The 25,184-nt window shown below is 49.2% G+C and overlaps 1 protein-coding gene across 4 annotated transcripts in view; it reads left to right on the top strand.

The window, feature by feature from the left end:
- Positions 1–25,184, top strand: part of LOC135915455 (NAD kinase-like) — a 111,559-nt gene that overhangs the window by 47,318 nt on the left and 39,057 nt on the right. The window contains exon 1 of one of the 4 annotated variants that reach the window (XM_065448532.1): positions 19,709–21,090. The exons of 2 other annotated variants lie outside the window; for them this stretch is intronic. In XM_065448532.1, the coding sequence (XP_065304604.1) occupies positions 20,861–21,090 (230 nt within the window). In that variant the 5' untranslated portion in view covers positions 19,709–20,860. Of the gene's footprint in view, positions 1–19,708; positions 21,091–25,184 lie in introns of those variants that run through there. One more of the 4 variants, XM_065448533.2, reaches the window with a different exon arrangement.

Below are 25,184 nucleotides of genomic sequence, written 5' to 3'. Positions count from 1 at the left end.
ACTAGCCTTAACTTTCGCAAAATTTTATGCATCCTGCGCACTGAGTATGGCGATTACTTCCGCAGCCTCACACGGCAACATAGACAGCAACAGCTGTGGCCACGTACTCGGATCGAAGTTCATCTTCCCACAAGTCCTTTCAAAATTTCCTAGGAACAAGCCTACGTCGTTGCCGACCTCAAATTGCTTTAAGAGCTTGTCCATGCGGTATGATGCTGCCTCACTTGATCGTCCCAGAGCCCCTTCACTTCCTTGAGACGACTGCAAACGTTTGCTTTCAAGTCCAAGTTGCATTTTTCTTAACTCGTGATCTTTCTCGCGTTCCTCTCTCTCCCGTTCTTCTCTCTCTATGTCCCCTTTCTCTCTGTTCCTAAAAAGTTCTAACCCAATTTCAATGTCCTCCTCACTGGCCTGTTCAAAAATCAGCTGCAATAATTCCAATTTTAGAATTTCCTTGCGTACCTCCAGGCCCAGTTCCTCACCAAGTATCAAAAATTCGTCTCTCAGCAGTGCCCTTAACTCCATGATTGCTGCTTTACTCCCTTTGTCCTGCTCGTTAAGTATACCTAGGTAAACACAACCTAGCAAACAATCAACAATCCACCTTCCCTACTATTCTAAACTGAACAACCACAAAATGAAGCCTAGAGAGTCAAAGCCAGAACCAAGCACTCACCACACACACAGCACCACGTCGCAAAGTCCGTCTCACCGCTGTCAGCCAGTTCTAAGGATTGGGGTTGCGCATGAAATAGATGTTAGCTGGCCCATGCCGTCGTCCAACTCATCCACGCTGAGGACGTTGTTGAAGGGAGAGAGTTGTTCTCAACGAGAACGAGGAATATGGGATTTATTTAGAATATCTACATGAAGGGTGGAGAACGTTACAGTTCATCAGTCTAGCAAGACTGAAAGAGAATGCACACTGAATAGTCGACAACGGCTGCTTAAATACACTCTGTCCTGCCTAGATCCCTAGGTGAGGGAAAACGGCCGTTCAACCTTCGACCAATGGGAGCGTCCAAAGTCATCGGAGCCACCGCGTTTGAGGCGAGGGTTTACACACTCACTTCCGTACAGGTTTCACTGAACACACCGAGGTGAAATTGTTCTCGCAGACAGAGGTCTTCACCCGAGCAGGCGCCTCTTTGTTCTCAGAGCTGACCCCACCATCAGTGGCCGCCGCGTCTCTCCATTCACTGGGACGGGTTCTGGAGCCCGTGAGTCCGCACCGCAAAACATCCTCTTCCAGAAGTTCCCCCGCCCCAAACATACCGTGACGGCGACGGTGAATCCACTAGCAATACCTGGTCCACCGACCGCGTCTAGACATACCGGCGCCGTACGACTGTTGACACGGCGCATTGTCGTCTTTACAAAGCGGGTCGTCGCAGCGGGGTAGGAAGGCTTCGGAGGTCACTTCTCCGAAGATCGCCAGCGCCCGCAGGCCGATCGTAACAAACCATGGAACACGAGGGTTGCAATGTGGGCTTGTTGTAATGCATTTTCAAGGGGAGTACGGTAGCGCGATTAAAAGACGGGACAAAAGAAGACACATAGGGACACAGATAGCGCTGTGTGTTTCCCTATGTGTCTTCTTTTGTCCCGTCTTTGTCGCTTTTGTCGTCTTTGTCGCCTTTGTCGCCTTGAAGAAGTCGCCTTGAAGAAGCCATGGAAGCCATGCGCTTGGTGGTGACTTGGAAGTTGAAGCATAAAGAAAGGACTATAACAAGAGCGGACACTTGGCGAAAAGTGGAAACAGCAAATACGTCACACTATAGTATTAACGCCGAATGTATGCTGCCGCAAGCATCGAAAAAAAAAGAATCTGAAATGAGATTAACAGAAATTGTTTTTTTATGCTTTCCCGGCAAAAGTAAAGATATCAGGGTATAATTTAAGTTAAACTTTTGGGGCTTACTTCCGTTGCCTAGAGACAGGCGAATCGCTGAATGACGAGCCAGCTGCACGCGCCATTCGTCAGACACACCACCGAAGCGAGCGAGGCAGGCCGCGCATCTGAGCGTTGGCGTGTTCCGTTACGTCTGCCCGTTTTTCCATTTTTAACGCGACAAAGTTAAGGAGCTCGTGTCGCAGAAAAGCCGGTGTCGTCGGTGTCGGTGGCGTTGGTCGTGAGCGATAAATCCCAGAAGGCACTTCATAAATAAAGAACACCTTGCGAGATGGGCTGGTGAGAATCGAACCAGCGTCTCCGGAGTGTGAGACGGAGACGCTACCACTCAGCCACGAGTTCGTTCCTTCAAAGCGCGACAAAATCGCATCTAGTTAATGCGTTGTTGCCTTAGAAACGCGCCGTACAAAGTTATACTGCGGTGTATGTCGGTAATTATGACCATGAAACTTACAGAAGTCGCAGTTTGACGAGTAGCGAAGTACGTTTCCGCTACATTTCTTCTGCGCTCTGCGCACACGCAGAGCCATCTTACGGCAAACACAGAAGAGCCCCTCCTCGCAATGTACGGCGCTGCCCCGACACGCGGCGCCCCACTCATCCCATGATCGCGTCCGCCTTCATGGCGCGCCGCGACCCGGTTATCTGTGCCGATCGCGACGTTTCGGTGACGTAGATCGTTTGAGTAGGCGGCGCGAACGGGGTGCGATAACGCTATCGCGTTCCACTCTTGAAGGCGAAGCTTAAGCGTCCTCCAATTCTTGGATTTCACTCTAAGAACAGTTTACACCCTTTGGCTTGCCCCTTCTGCCACACAAAAATAATCGTCATCTGCCTTGATGCGTTTCCTTTCTTTATCGCTGCAAGCCCGGAACTTTCCAGTGACGAACGGCACGCGCGTTATCAGAAGAGGCACTCCAAAGGGTGTAAACTGTTCTATGCTGATAACGCGCGTACCGTTCGTTACTGGAAAGTTCCGGGCTCGCAGCGATAAAGAAAGGAAACGCATCAAGGCAGATGACGATTATTTTTGTGTGGCAGAAGGGGCAAGCCAAAGGGTGTAAACTGTTCTTAGAGTGTTGGCCTGGTTTGGTGCGCTCCCGGCGAATTCTTGCGCTCCATCTGAACTTCGACATGGCACCACTGCACTATTGGACTACGGCAAGGTGAGAAAGTTTGTTCGACAGTCTGCGAGGCATTTCAAGCAATTAAGCTTACGGCACGGCACCTACAGGCTAGACTTGTGACGCAGTTAACGAAAAAGAACGCGGCCGTCTTGGCGCAGTTAATTTGAAATAATCAATCGTACTGGAAGATGTTTGCGACGCTTTCGATGAACCCCAATATTAACTTATTCCGGTAGTTTTTCGGCACGCTAGTCGCACAGGGTGCTGAGAAGCAGTTTCGCGTGTACTGAATTTTACTGCGACAATTTCGTTACTTTATAGGGTACACTTAGAGCGTAGTGGGCGCGCCTGGCGCTGTGACGCGGTTTAGCGAAAAGCAGCTCGGCCGTGGTGCCCAGTTTCGCGCTTTAATACACCGATAAGAAAAGTTCATGGCGTATGCTCTGACGCCCAACATTGTTTGAAAATTAATTTTGGTACTTTCTTTGTTACTTATGAGGCATGGTCGCCGCGCCTGTTGTGACGCAGCGAAAAGCAGCTCGGCCGTGGTGACAGTTTGGCGCGTACTGAATCTTACTGCGGCAAGATTGTGACAATTTTTATGTCCCCGCAACAATTTAAGCCTTCTCTCGGTACTCACGCTTGTCGAAAACGCGACGAGCAAGTGTCAAGAGTGATAACACGGGAGTGTGTTGCTTGCGCCGGCAGAACGCGCAAGAGATAACGTTTACGAGCTCAAACGCCAGGAACTAGTAACTCGAAAATTCTTTATGCTGAACGGCACCCATGCACGCATTTGTCTTGAGTGCGAGTAGAAGGAATTCTGCGAGCGTGCAGCATGGTCTGGTTGAGAGCCTGTGTTGTGGCCACATCTGTGTATTCGTAGCGTATTATCGCGTCGGTTGTAGCCAAGTTCGCGAAACGCGCAGTAGCCCGTGTATTCGTGCTTCTAAAGTGCAGAGAATAAGGCCCAGTAAGAGGTTAATGCTTGCATATATATTTTCGTGGTATGTACGGTATTGTTTCGAACGAGACGGGATTTTTCTACGCCGTGTGTGTGTAAATACGAACTGCTTTTGTTTGTAATGCCGCCCATTCGCCACTTTCGCACGCTTCACCTGTACACGCATTATTCTACCATGTTAATACCAAAATAACATTTGCTTGCAACTTGATTTTTTTCAGCTGACGTCGTCTGCTGGAGCTTCGTATACTGCTGCCTAACTGGTGCCACCACGTTGAATTAATGCACTAAAAGCCCGCAACGAACATTCATAAAGAACGAAATAAACATTTCCTCATTTCACAAGGCGTCTTCCGTCTGTATGAAATTGCACGTGGCACATGTTACATGGAGGCTTGTGAAGATCGCTCGCAATTTTACTTATTAATAAAACGATTCTTGCGAAGACCGCGCGCCGTTTAATTGTAGAATAAAAAAATAAAGCAGCGGAGCCGGCAAGTGTGGTTCGGGTATTAACCCCGACGACTTCGTGCGCTGCAGTCAATTGGGCCGCTGGACTCGAGGGGAGTGTCCGCTCTTGCTGTATTCCTTTCTTATAGCAGAAGTGTTGAACGCCCCCATAGGAGCAACGTAAGCAGAACAATAATGGCATCCGTGAACGAACAGTGCTTGGAGCCAACCGCGAATGCAGCGCCATGACATACCACTCAGTATAACCTACTTAGTTTCCCAAGATAGCTGCGTAGATTATTCCACAATATTTTTTTAACCTAAGCATGTTGCCAACAACAATTTGTTGACGCTGTGTGCTTGTTCACCTAGCATGAAATTTTTATTTCACTGCCGCTTGAGAAAAAAAAAAAGAACTTTAGCGTCTGTCGCTAATACAAAATGAAACAAAGTAATGCTTTGTCAGCCACTACCGACAACCACCGAAGAACCATAATGTTTTTCATTTTTGCGTTAACTCGTATAAAGCGGTTATTTCTTTGAATCATTTGCCCACTTTGTACGTATTATTCAGACGGAATAACTGTCTGAGGTTTAATTCTTGTAAACGTATTTATTACAAGCGATAGGTCTGCTTGCCTTGCTTTTGCAAAGTCTATGCAAACACACAATGCTTCATTAAAATTACGCCACAGTCTTTCACGCACGTTACACGTGCTGCCGAACGGGTTGTCTGTGAGGTCTCGGTGAAAACTGGTCGTCGCAGTCGAGCTTGCCGCCAGCCGAAGGGTGTGCTTCGTCAGCCGTTCGTTGTGGTTGCCGTTGCTTGAATGCACGGCTTCGTCTCCTCCTCGTTCGTGTTGCTGAACGACGGCGGCGGTTGCAGTAGCTTCGATCTTGGCACGCTTTCCCGCTTGGTAAGCTTCTCTGAAACGTGCTAATCTGGCCCCCGTTTGTTCCGCTGTTTAAGAGGAAGCTTTAGCTCGGGTGCTCCTATCTAAATACATGGATAAGGAGAATTAATCTTTCTCGACAACCACTGCGCCATATTTGGCGAGGTTTGTTGCATTTAAAGGAAAAACTTAAACTCTAGTGACTGTTGGTTTCGAATTCTTTATTTCGGTCGTCAGTATTTCGTCAAAAATTGGCAGAAAAAAATGGAAAATTTTCAGAAAACTACACCACCACGTTTACAACTCTGGAACTCATCATCGAAAAATGATATCACAATCCTGTGCATTGCATCTATTAGCACATCTAAAGCGGACAAAATTGATATGTTGCACATGAATCTCAAAACATTTAGTAATATGAAAATACAGCTTTCGCAGAACCCTTCCGCACAATGTGACAAATTCACATAAGGTATAACATGACGTATTGGATTGGTCAGACTGATCGACCAAGCGCCGGCGAAGCAGGGAGTGTGTTCTCTTTTCTATTCTTTAACCGTACATGCGCACTACAAGCACCTTTCCTAGAGAAAGCGAAATGGGCCCTTCGTCTGTTCGGAATGGTAGTTGAGACGGCACCACCTCGGCACCGCCTCGGCGGAGGCAACCTCAGCGATTGCCGAGATATAGGGAAAAACAAAAGGGGGGGGGGGGGTGAGAGGGAGTAAAAGGCTAGGTGGCGCCAGCCGCCGCCCCTTACAAAGGGTGTAGCCGTCGTCCATCCATCCGTCCATCGAAGAGCAAGGCATCGCTCCTGTTGTGTTTACATGTTGGAGGTGGGGTGGAGCTTCGACGACATAGAGTTTCTCACTACATTACTTAGAGGGAAATCTGGCGCTGCTGCGCTGTGGTATGCATGGGAATGCCGGTATATTGTGGATTCGGATTGGCATCGTTCTCATCGGATTGGCATCGTTCCGCATCAATGTTGCCGGATTCGAGGGTCTCGAATCCGGCAACATTGATGCCTTCAGGTAGCATATGTGGGTTTATTGACCAGTTGCCTTCACCCGAAAAGATCACGTTCTCGTGACGCCTGCGGCAAAATAGACGTTCCACGTCCGCCGCCAAGGTCTGTGAGTGGCCCCCACTCACAGACCTTGCACTCCCGGGGTTCTACTAGTACACATAAATACCCAAGAAAGTGGATGGGGAAACGCCGCCGCGGTAGCTCAATTGGTAGAGCATCGCACGCGACATGCGAAGGTTGTGGGTTCGGTTCCCACCTGCGGCAAGTTGTTTTTTCATCCACTTTAATTTTCATTAATTTATCATTACTTTATTTCATTTGTCAGGCACATGCAATTTCCCCTATGTTGTACTTGGTGTCAGTGTTTGTTGGCTTCTCATTATATGACTATATATATATATATATATATATATATATATGACTTCACGATTACCGTAACAGCAATCACACGAACGAAAATTTCGTGGTTAAGATCGAGAGCCAATCAAATGTAAACGATGAAATGTGTCATAGCGGCCCTCAGTAGCTTTTATCGACGATACGGCACACCCCTCCCGCAACGGAAGCAACCGACTGTCGTTATGGCAAGGCGCGCATTCTTCGCGAAATCCAGCAGTTCACTACAACTTCGAATTGAAACCATGAAGAAGCTCAGCTCCAATTACAATGCCTATAGCGTACTCGAGGCACTATACAGCGCGGCTTAGGCTGCGTTGAAATGGAGACTGCAAACACATTCTGCCTCACCATGTCTCGAGCCTGCGTTGTTTAATTACACAAACTGAAAACTATTTGCTTCATCAGTGCACAAAAGAGAACCTCGCATACCCGCCTCATAAACAAGACACCACAAGCCTCACATGAACACTTGAACTCCACTGGGGAACAATATCTTCAATATGTGCCACACCACTAAGGTATGGGGCTTCGAGTTCTTGCTGGCTGCAGTGAACCGGTCCAAAAGGCATATTTCACTCGAATATTTGACCCGAGCAGCCGGTGTCAGTTCTCCAAACATATTCATCATGTCTGTTCCTCAAGCAAGAAGCACCAGTAAATTGCTCAAGTGAGTTGAACGTGTAGCACGGAAAGGGAATAAATATTGGCACATTCCTTTCCGCGTGCTGCAAACAGCTGTAAGCCTCAATCAGTTTTGCTTTAAGTTACCGCAACTCAAATTTAACCGGTGAAGAACGGCCTAATTTTGGGGGAACCAGTTAGAAACGCAAGTGGTGCTGGCCGAATCTTAACTGCAGTGGTATTTAAGTCCTCGTGTTACAGCTCAGTGTTTCTGTGAAGAAATAGAATGATTCGGTATCATACCGTGAACTATTCGTCGTGAGCAAACATCTTTTAGCGGGTTAAAATTACGATAGATGTTGTAGAAGTCATATATAGCCAGCGCTTAATTGTGACACGCATATTGCACCATGGTGGGTATGGAATCTTAACTGGATTCTTATGTGCTGTGCTTTTGCGTCTATGCTTTTATTATTCACGTGAGCTAGCACTGCAAAGTGTAGATCCGCGAATGAAAAACCCGTAATTGGCTGGGCTGAGCTCCCTCGGGTGGCACTATAGCGTTGCCTTTGAGAAATATATTGTCGTCTAGGAAATAAACTCCTTGATTTCATTGTCGCGAACGAAGACACCGTAAAATAGATATTTGTGAGGCCTGTAATAAGTTTACAAACATTGGGAACGAGAGCGAACCGGCGGAAACACTGGAAAAATGCGCCCGGTCACCGCCCGAACTGCAGCAGACGACAGGCGCGAGTCCGTGATCTGACGTCACGCGAGCGGCGCTCGCAGCGCCCCTCTAGGTCGTTCTCAGGTCTAATAGACTATGTTGTTCTCGCCAATGTGATGTAACGTGTGCTTGCACCAAGGAGGACGGAAACTGAGGAGAGGCCCTGACGTCACTCTTTGTGAAGCGAAAGTGAAGCCGGAAGTTGGCGTTGCTCATGGCGCTGCTCCGCCTATCAGGCCAGCTCTCCTCTCTTGTTTACATTTCTCGCGAAACCACGCCGCACTGCGCGCAACCGTGCTGCTCAGACCCGCGTGCTCTGCAGCAATACTAAACAATCGTTAGCACGTTAGCATGATTCCGCCAAAGAGGGCAAAATTTCCCGCGGATATTCCTTCGTCCGTTGCCATTTCCGTGGCGCGGTACATTGCGTACCGCGTTGCATGCGCGTTCATTTCACCAACTTTAGTTCCTCCTGTGCCACCTGGCAACAGCAACAACCGGTAGAGCACGGTCCAGCTAACGTAGCGCAACAAAACACAGAGACCAACACAAACCTGCCCGCACGGCGCTTTGCCACGGTACGAAACCTACAGAGCAACACGTGTGAGCGCACAGAGCAATAACAAAGCCGTCATTGTGGCCCGAAAGGCAGGGCCGCTACAGCGAAGAAATAAAATACCAGCAAAACAAAGGGGTACCTACTACGTCATTTCCTCCACACTTTTCTCAAAGCGCGCGGAGAGGGTAGGGGCTATCCTCAGTTTCCTTCCTCCATGGCGTGCACTCACGCTACGTCGGACTATATTTAGCCCTCTGGACTCTCGCCTAGTCACGTGGTACCACAGCGGCAAGGCTCCGAGAGAGGGCAGCTGCGACGCCTCTCCGCAGAGGATGACGTGGCTTGATGTCACACCTACCACACTTGCGATCCGGCGGCTCAATGTCATCGCGACGCGAAGAATGACCTTGCAGGACGTGGCGTAATAGAGCTTTTGCTCTAAAAGCTTATTTCAACAAAGGACAATACGAACAACGAGTCACAATGGCGGCACAATTACACCAGGACGATGACATATACAAAGTACGAAGTATTGTATACACGGCACGTTTTCAAAGAAGTGTCTGAGTCCTCACTCACTGACATATAACCACATCACGGAGGAAGGAAAGCATAGCAGAAGCCCCGGCCGGCACGGACGTGTCAGAAAAAGTGTCGGGGAAATCACGTGCTGTTTTTCGCAAAGTAGCACTGGCACTGGTATCTCAATCGTAAACGTTGCCATAGCAACCGCGCTCCTGAAGCTCTCGCTGCTACTCTAGGCCTCTGAAAAATTACATACGTTTTTTTTTCTTTTTTCGGCCCGTGTCTTTCTCGCAGCACAGTCTGTTCGAGAGACAAGCTAACTTTGGAGTGTGATGTGTAAGCTTGTAAGTTGTGTTTAGGGTTTATGAGTGTGGGTGAAGTCTGAGGCTTCATCATCATCATCATCATCATCATCATCATCATCATCATCATCATCAGAAGTGCGTCTGCCTCACTAAAGCTGTCACAGAAGTTTAGTAGTTTTGTTGTGACGCGCGTCGGTGGCACGAACTTCCGGCGGCTCGTATCATAGCAAGTTCAAAGCTCACGCCTACCTGCTCCGGCCAGCTGAGTGGAGGCGCAAAGGGAGATGGCACAACAACACGATGTCTGCTTTTCCGGCTTCAAGAACACGACTTCAGGACACCTCCCATTTTGTTTCTTTCCTCCATGTTGGTTCTGTAGACAAGCACCAAGTGCTTGCTGGAACCAAATATTTCTCTATAAAACCACGTGCTTGCTATACCGCCTTACGTGCAAAATTTCGTTGGATAGTTTTTCGGCTTTTGTCCGAACATTATTCTTAGACACTTGTGGAAACTTTACAAAACAAAAGCACCTACTCCCATTTTCTGCAGAGCCTGTTTCTTTTAGCCAAACGCATATATGCAATATATCCTGTGGCAGAAACATTGCCCCGTGTGTTTCTTGACTGTTGCTGTGCTTATATTGTTTCTTTCTCGGGGGGGGGAGGGGGGCGCTGCTTCGCGCCGTGCTAAATGTTGAATTCTATCCAGACTAGAATATCGCTAAACGCTGTCTGGCGACACCAGCAGCAATAGTGCGGAGCTATGAAGACTGCTTCTGGGTCTTCAAGCTTTCTGGAAGGCGAGGTGTGATTGCGTCATGGCCAGAGAAAGGTCCAAGCTGGCGTGGTGGCGCCTTCTTGGCAGGTGCTGGTCTGGCACACTGGCATGCTGGTGAAAACGAAACGTCCAGCTGGCATGGACGTCTGGAAGCCTCCAAAAACGAAGTTGATGCAAACGCCTTAGCCTCGCTGAAGCAAGCGCGGCCCAGCATGCGCTGTTATAGCAGGACATTTACGTGCGTGTGCGTGTGGATTTTGAAATAATAAAGCCGCGCGTTTGTGTGTCAAAAAAGAAATGAAACAGGCATGCAGACCCAGTTCCAGTTGGAACCTACGTAAATGAAGCAGTCCTGGTGCGAATGGTTCATGAACCATGTGCGTTTGTACTTAAAACCATAAATTCATAAATAAAACCATAAATATTAGTACTAAAGAGCAGCATGTTTTCTTTATTACGCTTTATCTGCTTTAGTGGAAATTTCAAAGCAATCCACATACTCATGTCAACGCAAACGGAAATAAGACTCAACGAGCACACATAATCGCAGCGGGAACGCCATATACTCCGTTTCGTACATCAGGTGCAACGCCGTGGAGGCTTGAGATACTTTCTTCAGCGGCTGCGTTCGCACTGAGAAGTAGTTCGGTGTTTCTTGACCCGATTTTTGCAAAATGTCTCGTTATATAAGCTCAGTTCTGAATGAAAAAAAAAAGAGATTCACCCTTAGAAATAATCAATTCGCTTTTAGTTATATCTTCATTGCAGCCCGTCGCGGCAGCCTCACGTGCATGCTTGCGCGAGCAAACGCTGCTGGCGCGCAGCGAAGCATTGACGGAAACGCGCGGAGAGATGCGTTTTTGGTGACCGTACTTCTTTCGTAGCTTCCACAGCGTTGCACCTTTTAACGCGACAGCGTTAAGGAGCTTGTGCTGCAGAAAAGCCGGTGTCGTCGGTGTCGGCGGCGTTGGTCCTGAGCGATAAATCCCAGCAGGCACTTCATGAATAAAAAACAACTTGCAAGAATGGGCTGGGTGGAAATCGAACCAGGGTCTCCGGAGTGTGAGACGGAGACGCTACCACTCAGTCACGAGTTCGATGCTTCAGAACGGTACAAAAGCGCCTCTGGTGAATGCGGTGTTGCCTTAGCAACGAGCCGTAGAAAGTTTTACTGCGGTGTATATCGGTAATTATCTCGGTAATTAGCTAACCGGACACTCGTCTGGTTGACCCCATTGCCTTCCCTCTCCTCTCTTTAATACAGCCACAAGGAAAGCAAAACCAACCACAGGAACAACAACAGCCTCGTTTCTCAAAAGAAGTGACAAGGGCTACCCGGGCAGCCTTTTACACACGTCCGTTGAACGGTCCTTACAGTAGCGCGAGACGGAAAACAGCCAGTTTATTACGATTCAGAGTGAATGTTCAACTACGTGGCAGGTTACTTTTACTAGACCTTACCTACTTGTTTTCCTTTAAAATTGAAGCTCTCTGCTTTGAAACTATCGCGCGTGCTTGATTTACCAAACGGTACACCTATGCAATCAGTCACAGTAACTTTTCCTGCTTCTACATGGAATGCAGTTGAAGTATGCTTAAAGACGAACTCGAACCGTGTGTATTCGCTCACGTACGCAGAGTTACCATGGCAACTATACAGCCATCGTGTCGTAGGCGTGCTTGCGATAAGTAAAGAAGAAGCTGCCTGAAACATGCTGAATGGATCTAAGTATATAAAGAAGGGTATGTCCTCCGTGATTTACCCGCTTCCTTGAAGACTGCTAAACTTCCTCGTGTTTTTCGCTTGCTTGTGCGTGATATCCCCCCCCCCCCTTCCTATGAGTAGAACTTACGCAAAATCTAAAAGAGGACTTTGAGCTCTTGCAGTGGGATAAGGCAAGGTGTCGGCAACAACGAATAGTGTATGCAAATCAGGTATTCGCTTCAGTACAGGCAATCTTGCGAAAATAGAATGGGCGCCAAAACAGTTTGTGTTTCAACATCACCCTCACCCTCTTTCATCCATATGCAGCATGCCGGTGACGAAATTGAGTGAGGAAACGATGACACAGACAAAACCTTGGATGTGTTTCACAGGTCCAGCGCCGTGTTTTTCGACACGTCAGAAACGTCAAAGCAAAGGCACCGTACAACTTACAATGCACGTGCAATAAAAAAAAAACGAACACTTTCACAAGACAAGCAGCGCTGCTTTCATAATGTAACACGGCCACGGATAAGCGTACACTTGTTTTGTCGTTACCACTTTCGCAAGGTTGGGTCAATTTCGCCATCCGTGCAAGTCAAACTATAATTGTTTAGCGAGAGGTCAGCGGTCCGAACAAGGAAAACGGCAGGTAGACTGGCATTCACTTGCTGCACGCATTGTTTTTCTTTTTTTTTTTGCGCTGCAAAGCGTTGCTGCTACGATACACGTACGGGTGTTGGATTTCTGCATCTGAAACTTGCCTAGAACGCTCGCTGTCATTCAACCTTGCGCGAGCGCTTAGCGATTGGAACCAATCGACTCGTCAGGTGAGCGAAGTCAGCGGCCAAGAAAGCAACCGAAAGCGAAGCTCAACGCTGTTCAGATTTGCGCATTTCATTTCGGACACTTGTCGTACATCGATCACACTGCTCATGGGGAAAAGAATCGGACAAAAAAATATTCTGCCGTTGAAATAGACGGAGGTCCGTCTACGGCGTCCGGCCGTTCGTACACTTCTGACTCCGATCACACGGTGATGTTCAAAACAATGTTTCCGGGCTGATAAAGGCCTGTTACGTGTAACATAGGCTCCTACATTCTCCCAGCTTAAAGCAGGGCCCACTGCGATGATGTCGGTATTTTAATTTCCGCACAACAATGATTAGAAACGCCCTGCTCGTTATCGCGAAGAGCCCATGTCACCCCTACACTAATATATTTGCGCAGTCGAACTGTAGATAAGATGCATTATAGTCTAGACTGCTTAGCTTGCGGAAGGTCGTTTTTTTTTTTCGGTTCGTTTGTTAGGATTCAACTGGAGGCTGTCTGATAGGCGCCGCAATGAAGGACTTCAGCCTAATTTTTTGACCTCCTGCGGTTATTTTACGTGGACGCAATGCTACTTGAGGTTTCTCGCATTCCGTCAGGTGAGAATGCGGCCGCCGCGGCAGGAGATCGAACCCGCCTCCTCGTGCTGCGCGGCAGGGCGCCGCACTTCAGTCAGCTACCGTTGCGGGCGGGCATCTCCTTTATTCTACGCGTGATCGGAATTAAGCTTTACACATTTCTCAAAATTAAAATGAAATTAATACGTAAGTTATGCGGCAAGGGTGTGACGCAACAGCCGCGTCACACCACGGCGAGGAGCTTTTTTTGAGCCGGTCCTCGCAGCCTTGCGCATGCGCAATACATACCAACAGAGATCAACAATTTGAAGGCGGATGTCTCGGAACACGGGCACGCTAGACGAATTTTGCCAAATAGGATTGTGTAGGAGTACAATTGGCCTCTTGAGTTTCCACTACACACATGGCCGCGTACTGCAGTCGCTATGAAGTTCATTAATCGATTTTAGTTAACTAGTTGGCTGAGAGCGACAATTATCATCTCACTTTGTGTCCCCCTGGCCCCATAGCTTATGTGCATAGGTGGATTTCACGTACATGCCAGTGGTTATATTTTAAGAAATCTATAAAAGATTAATTTTTATGACCCTATATATACACCGCGTACCGGCATTCTAGAAGCTGATAGTGGACTGAAGTGCGGATAGGCTTATAAATGTACATTAGAATGTTTCAGCTGGCTTGTGCCATTTCTTAAACTGACACTAAAGGAAACGCCAGATCTGTTTAGATATAGCTTTGTAAATATCCCTATAGCGTATAGCTATATGTGTGACTAAGTGAACTGTTTATCACTCTATATACCGTAATCATCCCCCATCACCTGGAATAGCATGTCAGGCGAACAGCCAGGCTAACCTCTCCAGCATATCATCACACACACACACACACACACACACACACACACACACACACACACACACACACACACACACACACACACACACACACACACACACACACACACACACACACACACACACACACACACACACACACACACACACACACACACACACGCACACACGCACACGCACGCACACACACACACACACACACACGCACACACACACACACACACGTGTGTACATCGCAGTTTGTTCAAGACTATAGCCGCAGAGTCAGCTATACAAAAGAAACCCCCTGCTGATAACTAAGAAAGCGAAATGCGCAATCGCAGCTTCATGCGCTACAGTCGGCAGGGCGACAATATATATATATATACATATTTTATTTCGTGCACCTTCCTCAACCTTGCGAGCTGCCGCAGAACTGAATTGTCGTATTCAGTCTGGCTGTATTTGACTTGTCAAATAATTTGCCTTATAGCTTTGCGACCTGCCAACCTCCTGGCTAACGTAGATGGTAGAGCGAATACACAGAAACGCATTCGTCTAGGATCATATATTCCCGGACCAACATATTTTTTTTCTTTTTACAGCTGCGAAACTTTCTTTCTGAGGAATCCGAGGTGCATGGTTTCCTTTGTAGCTTCGTGGCAAAATTGGGTGAATGACAATATGCCCTTTCTCCCTCGCTTTTAGTGACTATTGAAACAAAATATTATTCTAAACTGCCTGCCTAATTGGCTATGTTGTATGAACTCGCGGAATGGAGCCAATGCCGCTCGCGGATTTAGATTACACTTGACTTCAATAGTCATTGAACGCGAGCGCCTGACTTCCGCGTAAGACTGAGCTGTGTGTACTGCTCAGTCTTGTGCTGTACGCTACACTAAACTTATGCCATAGTGCTGCAGCTATCACGAGAAACTGCAGTTTCTCGTGATAGCAGCACATAAAGGTCGTATACATAAAGCCCTTCACGTACGAAGGCGCACAACGCAGGGGCATACATTTAGCGTGCGTACGTGCGACGTAAGAAGGTTCGCTAGGTTCTGAGCATGCGCATTTCGATTGCGCAAGAATTTTTTTTTCTGTACGCAGAGCTCTTAAGCGCGTGGAGCTAAAGATATCTATTTCTTTGGATCCTGCGTTACTTATTTCCGGAGATCAGTATTTCTGCGGCCAGCATTCGATCTCTGTGTTTGACATGCGACAACGAAGAAGCTCGAAAAAGAACGCTTTAAGGCCACCATGGCGGTGGCCTTTAAGACCACCAGGTGATGGCCTTGCACAAACCACCAAGGTGGTGGTTTTTGCAAGCCATTGAACTGGTAGCAGGCGGTTTACGAGAGTAACTGAATGTGCGCCAAGCTTAGTGGCTATCGCTTTGCGCTACTGAGTAAAGTATGAAGAGACAGAGAAGGTTCGCGTCCATATAGAGAAGGTAAAATGGGGAATAGCCGGTGGTGCCATGCCTATAGACGAGTTGTAGGCGAAAGTAACGTAGGGCAAAGTAGTGTTCAAATCGCCGTTGGACGGCGGAAGCGTACAGTGACAATATGCACAGTTCCGTAAAAAAAAGAAAAATAAAAAATTGGCAGCCTGTTACATCTCTGTAACACGTGAAGGCGAAAGCATGCTGCACACACGGTAATGCGGTAAGTTATACGATAGGAGGGGTCAGACCTCTTGCAAGACAACGAGCCGCAGTGTGAAGTAAACGTATGGCGCGGTAGGGCGACCTCCTAAACGACACTAGCGAGTACCTAATGCACTACCTAAGGGTTCTTGCGTTCTTTCTTTCGTTCAATCTTTCTTTGTTACATTCGTTCTTTCGTTCCTTGTTCTTTTTCTTTATTCTTTCGTTCGTTCCTTCTTTCTTTCGTTCTTTTCATTCTTTCTTTCGTTTCTTCATTCCTATTCAGTCATAGCATCTTTGCTTGCTTATACGGCCTATGAGCCATTATTGATGATGATATTTTTGCAACATATCTGTTTGCATCACTGGACTAGACGCCGTTTTTTTTTTCGGGTATGAATCACTGCAACGAGCCACTTGAGGCTTTCGCCTGAATAAATAAATGCCAGTTGAATTTGTCCGTGAAAATACACACTCCACAGTTTTGCAGACGAGTGGGGCCATAATTACACAGAACACCATATCATATAACTAGCTAAAACTTTCATGACGCATGTGTCTGTAGTAATGCAATCTTTTATTAGAGGGCACGGAGATTTGATATAAACCTAAGGTGTTCCTATATTCTAAGAATGTTCTGTAACGTAACTAGTGCTTTTCTCAGCGAACCGCTGTCGAACCTGGGACATGTACTTTTTTTTTCCAGGGTTAATGGTCGGCTATCTAAAAGCACCAAATCCGGCCTAAGTGTCGTCCTTGCGGATACTAATGGCAGATTTCGTGCCCATAATTCTGCGATTGTTATTAATTGAATGATTTATGTTATTTGATTGTGTCTCCGCACAGACCGCGCCCACCTCGTAGTTTTGTGTTTCATACACTTGATACGAAGGTGGTGCACATCTTCGACAGTATGGCACAAACGCATCCATGAGGGCACAAAGGTGTTTTATATGCTGTACAAAAAAAAAAAAGAACGACGAGAGAGGGAGAAGGCTAATTCGCACAACTACTTTTCTTCTATTTTGATCACTGTACTGAATTTCAGCGTAGACGGTTCTCGTGATTAGTGGTTTATCATAAAGCGACGTGGAAAGAGAGAGTGTACTGACCTCAAGGAGAAGCTGGGGGGTGTTAGCGAGTCTGACGGTCTGGAATGTTGCTCCAGGTGTAGGGTGAGGAATGAGACGATACGCACCGTAATCACGCCGACGCACAGCGGCCGACAAACCCAGAAAGACCCGCATACGCACCACAGCTATTCACAAAATCTCTACAAGGCCTGCAGCTTCGCATCTTGGGCCCCGGTGCCTACCCGCAACTTCAAACATAATTTCTCCCGCTGTTCATGCGCTAAAATGCTTCTCAGTACGTTCTTGACCTCTGACACTCTTCAACGACGTCATGCGTCACAAACGCCAGCGCAAAGAAGGAGGGGGGGAGGGGGGGAGGTCAACGGAACAAAAGGAAGTGCGAACGGCACTGCAGGGACAAAGACAATCACTCACTTTTGCACGCATCCTCACGTCGAGTGGAGGGGGGAAAAAAACGACACGAATGACTTGTTCTAGCCGTTCCTTCCACGCGCTGTACACCGCGACCACGTCCAGTTCTTCACAAAAGAGAGAAGCGAATACCAAAGTGGAAACGCCGTCACCCGGAATATACGGGGAACTTCCTTCGGCGGCAGACACTGGAACAGCGAAGGTGGGGGAGCGTTATCTCTTGTTCGTTGGCCGCCAGACGCAAGCGTTTTGTTTCACGCGCGTTTTTCCCTTTTTTTTCCCTCTTTCCTGCGTGGCCGTGCGCCGGCGCTTTCGACGCGTGACGTCAGTGCCACCGACCGCCTTCGCTCAAGCCCAAAACGCCGCCGCTCACATCACTCCACGCGGGACGGACGGCAGCCAGGCAGAGACGGAAGTGAACGAAGCCGTCGCGTGCGGCACCCGTCGGCAGATCCGGGAAACGGGCCCACGACCTCGCCCCTCCTCCTCCTTTCGACAGAGCCAGCTCGCGTCGCCATCATTGTCGCGGCAGTGCAATTCCGGTCACTCCATAGCGTCAACGTGCCTGGCGCGCCACCGACCACCACCAAGTTGAAAAAAAAATAATAATAAGCCACCGCGATCCCGAACCACGCGCAGTTGGAATTTGATTACGCGAAAAGCGTAATGTGACGATTCTGCTCAAAATCTTTTTTCTTTCCGCGCGTCATCAATGGATCGAGTGGACACTTCGCCTATATACGTTAACCTTTAGCAATATTGGCCGTCCGGAGCATTTTGCGACAAGAGAGGAACACAATCGGGCAAAAGGAATTCCTACCGATCAAGGCAGAAAGCTGGGCTAGTTGGTGTGTCATCATTAATCAAAAGACTAGCGCAAATAACAGGGACACGGACAGAGAAGACGACAGGACGAGCGCTAAAATTAGCGTTCGTCCTGTCGTCTTCTCTGTCTGTGTTCCTGTTATTTGCGCTAGTCTTTTGATTAAGGAATTCCTACATTGTGCGGGTCCAAATGTTGCACTGCGTGGCCGAAAAAGAAGACAGTGCAGAGACACAAAACGCGCTATTCAATTAGCTTTGTCACGCAGCACAGCGCAAGCACGTTCAGTAACCGGTTAGACCAAAATTTCGGCTCCTATTTATTGGCGTTCATATGCACCGATAGAAATACGCTCGGAGTGTATCGCAGTGTATGGCCCCTAGTACGGGGGCCCATTTACGAAATGTACATTTTGTGACTCCTAATAATGCGAATTGCTGTCTAGGGCGACGGCGTTATTGAAATAATTCCAAATAAGACGTAGAATTCGTATAAAACAAGACCGAGGTTCACAGGATGATGCAGACCTGGAATGTCCCTTGTCGGAATGCTGGCTCTGGCCAATTACTTTGCCTCGTTCGCACACTGTTGGTTAATTTAAAATGCAGTAAAGTTACTACAGTATTGCAAGAATAGGAAGAGTTGTGTAATAAAGTTGTATAGCCAGGGCGGCAAGTAGTATTTCTTGGTGACGTACAGAGCTCTATATCAACGTCCTGGAATCGAAAAAATTCACCTACGATTACGATACTCCCTAATGCGAAGTTTGAATGCAGCTGTACAAGTGTTTATAATTCTCAAGTGTGTATAAACGGAGCGAAAAGTGGCACGACTGCCTCGCTACTCAGGAGATCGCGAAAGGCAGCGCGCGGGTGACGCGTGTGCGCGATTCATAGCAGCCGTCGCAAACAGACCGCAACTCATGCAGCGCTTTGTTTCCATATATGATATCGGTTGACGCACTCACCGCATGCCATCGGTGAACACGCGACAGCAGCGCATACCCTGGCGCCAACTCGTAGCGGTCGTTTCCGCAGAGCCCGTCTTGCGGGCACTACGCTATCCTCCTCGCCTTTTCGCCACACCCTCCCGCTCCCCTTTCCTTCTCGCGCTCTATTCCCTATCGCCGTCTTTCATCACCCGTTGCGCTCCGCGTTCGCTCAGTTCTACGCCGACGGAGGCCGAGGCACGCCGACGCTCAGCGCAGGAACGGGCGCCTAAGAACTGCTAAGACGGTTACGTATGCAGCCTGAAAACAGTTACGTATGCAAAACTTACGAACGTGAAAAAAAAGGGAGAAGGCTCGAAGCATGCACCTCGAAGGCCACCCCCTTCTGTCTGTGCACGCGATGCCGATAGACGTCGTTCCTCCGCCAGTGAAAGCGATCGAATTCACGCGCCGGCTAATAATTATCGAGGCCGCGCAGTCCAAGGAGTGCAGCAGCCGCCGTCTCACACGCGCCGCCTCGCGCGCACATACACGTGCCGCGCGCGCGCACGGCTGAGATTGCCACTCGCGCGTGCGTGTGTGCGCTCCTTCTCGCCCTCTCGATTCCTGACAGCCTCGAGGGGCATCGTGGTCGTTTCGGCGACGACGACGACAGGCACCGCTCGACCGCCGCGTAGGAATTGTAATAGGGGCGCGTGCACAAAACAAACGGGGCTCCCCTTCCGTTCTCTCCACCGCCGAGCCGATCGCGTCTCCTCCTCGTTAACCCTCTCCCGCAAGACGACGACGACGTTCTCTTGACGAAGCCAGCTGCCGCAAGAGGGGAAGAGAGGGCGCGCGTGTGCGGGCGCGTTCGGTGGAAAAGGAAACTTGCGTGCGAGTGGGTTCTACCGCTCTCGTCGCAACGCCCGAGCGAAGCGGTGAGAACAGACCACTGCTTGTGTTTCTGGTGTGGTGCGGCCGAGACGAAGAACGTGTTTATCTAGTCGAAAGGCGGGGGACCCGGTGGGGGCAACTCCGCGCGAAATGTGGATGTGTCGGCGACGACGTCTTGTGCTGCGTTGTCTTCGCTGCGGCGGCAGCCGCCTGAGCGAGCGGCATCAGCGTTGAATCGCCGAGCGCCGCTGCGACCGCCGACGACGTCCGGCTCACGCTGCTGAGCCGCCAGCTATACTGCTGTCGGACAGGGTGTCCAACCGGTTAGAAGCTGTCAACCCCGACAGGACAACGGAGCATTCACGTCTGCGCTAAAGTGAGTTAGCGGGTGACAGTTCTCGTTGTGTCGGGTTCGGTCAGGAGCCAGGAAGCGAGCTACACTACCGATTGTCGTCAACGAGATAACGACGGCGGTGAGCACGGCTGAAACAAGTTAGTAGCAGCTGCGTGCTAGAGATCCCGGCCTGGTTCTTCAAGCCGTGCTGTTACAGGATCAGTGAGCAAGAAGCTGCTGATCGAAATCTAGGCCCGCAGGGCCAGCTTTTTCACTACAAGGAAACGCTACGAACGCGACGTAGTAGTGCTGGTCGAAGCCGCACTCTTGGTTTCCGAGGTCCTGCACTCGCAGGATCAGTCGAGGAGCCGGCGACAAGCTGCGCGGGCCCCAGGTTCCCAGCCCAGCCTATAGGGACACCAGCGAATTCGCGTCAAGGTTGCACTGGAAGCAGGGAGCCGCAGAACTCGGCGGTGTACCATGAGCAGTCTAAAAGACACGGTCGTTCCGGAGCTGGACGAGTCTCGCAAGGGTGAACTGCCGGTGGTGCACGAGGTGAACAACGTCGAGCTGCACGGTGGCGGGGGCGCCCGCACGGACAAGTTCCCGACGACCGGCGGCAAGCTGACGTTTGCCGACATTCCGTCCGAAGACCCGCGCGACAAGAAGTGTCGCGTGGCCCAACTCAAGTCCAGGATCGCCGTGTTCAGGTACGAGCAATGGCGTAGTTAGGTCGTCTGGCACCCGGGGCCCTTAGCTCTTCTGTCACCCCCCCCCCCCCCGGGTGTAGTCGAGGAAGGCGAGGATATCGACAATTTTCTGGTGTCTTCAGACGTATATGACACCCCCCCCTCCCTACTGGCCCCGTGCACCCGGGGCCCACGGCCCCCCCTATTGCTACGCCACTGGGTACGAGCATGTCGCCGCAGACCTGGCGAATGCATTACGAGTTATAGGCAGCTGGCAAACGGCTTTTCTTGCTCAATCAAATGTTGAAATAACGTTTCGTTCTTTTTGCACGTTCGATGGAATGAAGGCGGTACCCAACTTTCGCAGGCTGCAGGCCTTCTCACGTTGCCGGAGCAAACGTTGCGAACAACCCGGCATTGAATTGATTACTCTGTTTGATACAGCGAAAACGGATGCGTGTGCTTTGAATTTGGCGGTGACGAAGGTCGCTTCCTATCGCCTTGTCTGATTCTGGGTGATGAAAACTTGCTGCTGGCCATTTGCATTTGTATACTGGAATGCAAAGGCCACACGGGCGGTGCTTAGAGCGCTTTCGCACATTCGATCATCATTTTCGATTGAATCGTAGTGGTAGCAAAATAAGATCGTCTGTAGATCAGCTTTTACCGCCTTGACCCGCTGTGGTTGCTTAGTGGCTTTGGTGTTGTGCTGCTAAGCACGAGGTCGCACGACCAAATCCTGGCCTCGGCGGCCGCATTTCGATGGGGCCGCAGTGCAAAAGCACCCGTGTATTTCCATTTATATGCACGTTAAACAATCCGAGGTGGTCAAAATTAATCCGGAGTCCCCCGCTACGGCCTGCCTCATGATCAGATTGTGGTTTTAACTCGTAAAACCCCATATTCTAATATTTGCGCGCCTTATCTCTTACCTTTATGAACGGAACATTTTTGAAGCGATAGTCCAGTGCTAAGTTTTTTTTCAGAATGAAACTCCTCCTTTGTAATGCTGTCATCAAAGCAAGCCTAGTATTCATAACGTCACGATTGGACTGAATATGTGCTTTCGTTCAATTGTAACAGTAATGCGCAGTTTTCATCGCCCATACCTGCTGCATTTTGTGCGCCTTAACCTGTAGAGAGCTCGTGCAAGAGGTTCTTTCGCATGCCACATTTTTACTATAATCGTTACAACTCGAAACGAAAGTGTCTATGCTATAACAAAGACGTATTGTCGTTTTTTTTCTTTCTTTTTGAGGTTGAAAAAATTTTCGTGCGACTGTTGTCAGTAGAGTTGGTAGCTACCACTGAGTCGAGGCACAGGAAATAGCTGTACGGTAGCCTATAGTTTGAGAAACACCTTCGCAACTAGGTATTCTTTTTTTTTCATTCATTCACATTTGACATTTTCACGCCGGCGATGCTTGAAATGTGCAACAGCATAGATACGAAGAATGAGCCGATATGTTCGTACAGATACTTGCGCCTGTTAAGATGGGACAGCGTCGTTCTATAAACTCCGTGAAAGAGCAGTTCAATGGTGCGAGACGCATTGCATGCTGGGTGTCATCTCCCGAAGAAAAAAAATCGCAGGCGAATCTGGCAAAGTTGTGAAACGAGTACTGAGACCACGCCAGCGTTAGGAGACAAAAAATCCGAAGGATTGTCCTGGATTAGTGCTCAATCAGCGCGGCTTCGTCGGCATGCTCTCACCGCGTGTATTCACGCATCGCCTCTAGAGCAGCGTCTACACTGTAGCCGAAGCCTCGTGGTATATTACAAACGCTTAGTGCAAGAACAGACGATTAATAAGATCGTTTCGTATGGCTTCAAAACATAACGTTATAAATGGGATTTGCAAAGAGCCTCGTGGTATAAAGAAGTGCTGCAAAACCGTGATGAAGACTTCGCAGAGGTTGTATTACTCTCTGGTAACGCCTATACAACCACGAACGGAGAGGATTCCCTGCTTAATATGGCGATCAAACATCACGTGAGTTGTCCAATGAGTTCCCGAACGCTGGCCTAGTGACAGTGACGTTCTGCTTCTGAGCATGGGGTCGCGGGTTCGCCCCCCGGAAGCAGCGGTTACACTCAGATGAGATACGATATGCAAAGACGCTCCTTTACTATAGACGGGAAACTTCGGCGTGTTGGTGGTAACTCGTCTTGGAAAGTAACAGCGCTAAACGGGCAAGGACTGAGGCAAAAAGGAGAACACGACACTAGCACTGACTACTAGCGCTGACTGACAACTGAAGTTTGTTTCGAGGAATTATCGCATTTATAAACACGGGCCGACAGGGCAACAAATGATTGTCACTGTACAGAGGTATACGCGTCACTGCAGGGTGGCTCCTGCCGCGCATGCACAGTCGCTTAGTTGTTGCCACGTGTTTATAAATGTCATTATTCCTCGAAGTAAACTTCAGTGGGAAGTCAGCGCCAGTGTCGTGTTCTTTCTGTCTTAGTCCTTGCCCGCTTAGCACTGTTACTTTCCAAATCAAAGACGCTCGTCCACCGAGATCAGTTAGGGTGCACGTTGAAGAACGCCGAGTAAGCCGAAGTTAATTCAACGCACTGCACTCTACCGCGTCGGTAATTACTAGAATCTGGCTGTGTGTAAGACTCCGCAATATACTGTTACCCGAGTTGTACTACAGTCGGAACACGAGAGAGAGAGAGAGAGAGAGAGAGAGAGAGAGAGTCGCCTTGCTCCACTGTCCGATGCCATACCGCAATGCTCCATCATAATGGGCGGCAAAACGGTAACGTTGTTTGCCGTTGCAAATGTTGTGCTCGGGAAAGCCTTCTCATTATAGAAAGCTCAAAAGGCACTCTTTGCTGCAGGCAGCGTTTGAGCCACGTCTTCTTGCCGCTATGGCAGCGGTTTCCCCGTGCGCATGCGCGTTTCGTTTCATCGCGCTGCCAGGCGGCAAAACAGCAGAGGACGTCTGCATGGCGTGACATACGGCGCGGTGGCTGCCGTCATTACGTATTTGTCTTTCGTTTCGGGTGGCCGGCCGAGCAATTTCTCGTTGTTTTTTTTTTCCTCCTCCTCCTTTTCGAGACGGGGACTTAACGCGCACGCGTGTGCGTCGTCTGGTCGCTACACCGGCAGATGTTCCGCGGCCTTCGCTTCGGCGTTTTTTCCTCGATCGCTTGCGAAACGCGTACGCCCCCTCGTAAACGCTTTCTTACGAAGAGTATCCATCTTTTTTGTACGAAACATGACCAAAATGGCGGGGGGAGGGGTAGAGGGGAGGTGCGCTTACGGGCTCGTTGAATCCGGTGGAGGCGTATGCGCGTAGCTTATCATCGTCTATACTATACGTGCGTGCTGCTTACGTGATCACGCACACCATGATCGGCGAAACGCGCGAGTCCTTTAGGCCGGAGTGTAGCGATATAACCAGCCCTTGTTTTCGTTTCTTCCCCGAGATAAGTATACGAGGAAAGAAGCCGGATCTTTCATAACAGTGGCGCGAGAGACTGCGGAAGCTGCTGCTCTGGCGTACGTCGCTTAAGGAGCTGTGCGGACTTGCCGAAGCGATCCATTATAGATGAGCTCCGTGATTGTGTTTCCTGCCCCGACTCCCCTACATCTGACGCATACGCGTGCAATATTATAGTATGTCCGGTTGTACTGAAGTTGTGCCTCCAGATCGCCGTATGGGCCTGCGCCTCGTCCCCCCCCCCTTCTTTTTGCTTTTTCATCCTTCGGTTGATGATGTTAGGAAAAGCTGCTTGACTCACGGGCAGCTTTACTACTGCCGAGCATCGGCTGACAAATCATCGTGGAAAAAAAAAAAATGGCTGTGGCTTAGCTAAGGTTAAGCCCAGGATGCGAAGCATACTAGCCTTTATTTTAGTTGTTGAACCACTGTTTAGCCTGGTGAACTGCTGTTGCTTGGCTATATTTGGTTCGGCTAGACGAAGAAACAACTCATGCAGGCGAGCGCACGAGCTGAGACCCGGCTATGTAGCTACGCGGCCGCAAGCGAGCGCACGAGTTGAGCCTCCGCTTTTGCAGCTGTTATGACGTCATATGGTAGCTACGCGGCCGCGCGCGGCGCAGCAAGGAAGAGCATGGTTGTGCGGCTAGTATGCTTCGC

This window comes from Dermacentor albipictus, chromosome 2, assembly GCF_038994185.2.
Source record: "Dermacentor albipictus isolate Rhodes 1998 colony chromosome 2, USDA_Dalb.pri_finalv2, whole genome shotgun sequence".
In the NCBI taxonomy this organism is placed as follows: Eukaryota; Metazoa; Arthropoda; class Arachnida; order Ixodida; family Ixodidae; genus Dermacentor; species Dermacentor albipictus.
Note: the sequence above shows the minus strand (reverse complement) of the source record. Positions and strands in the feature narration are given on the sequence as shown.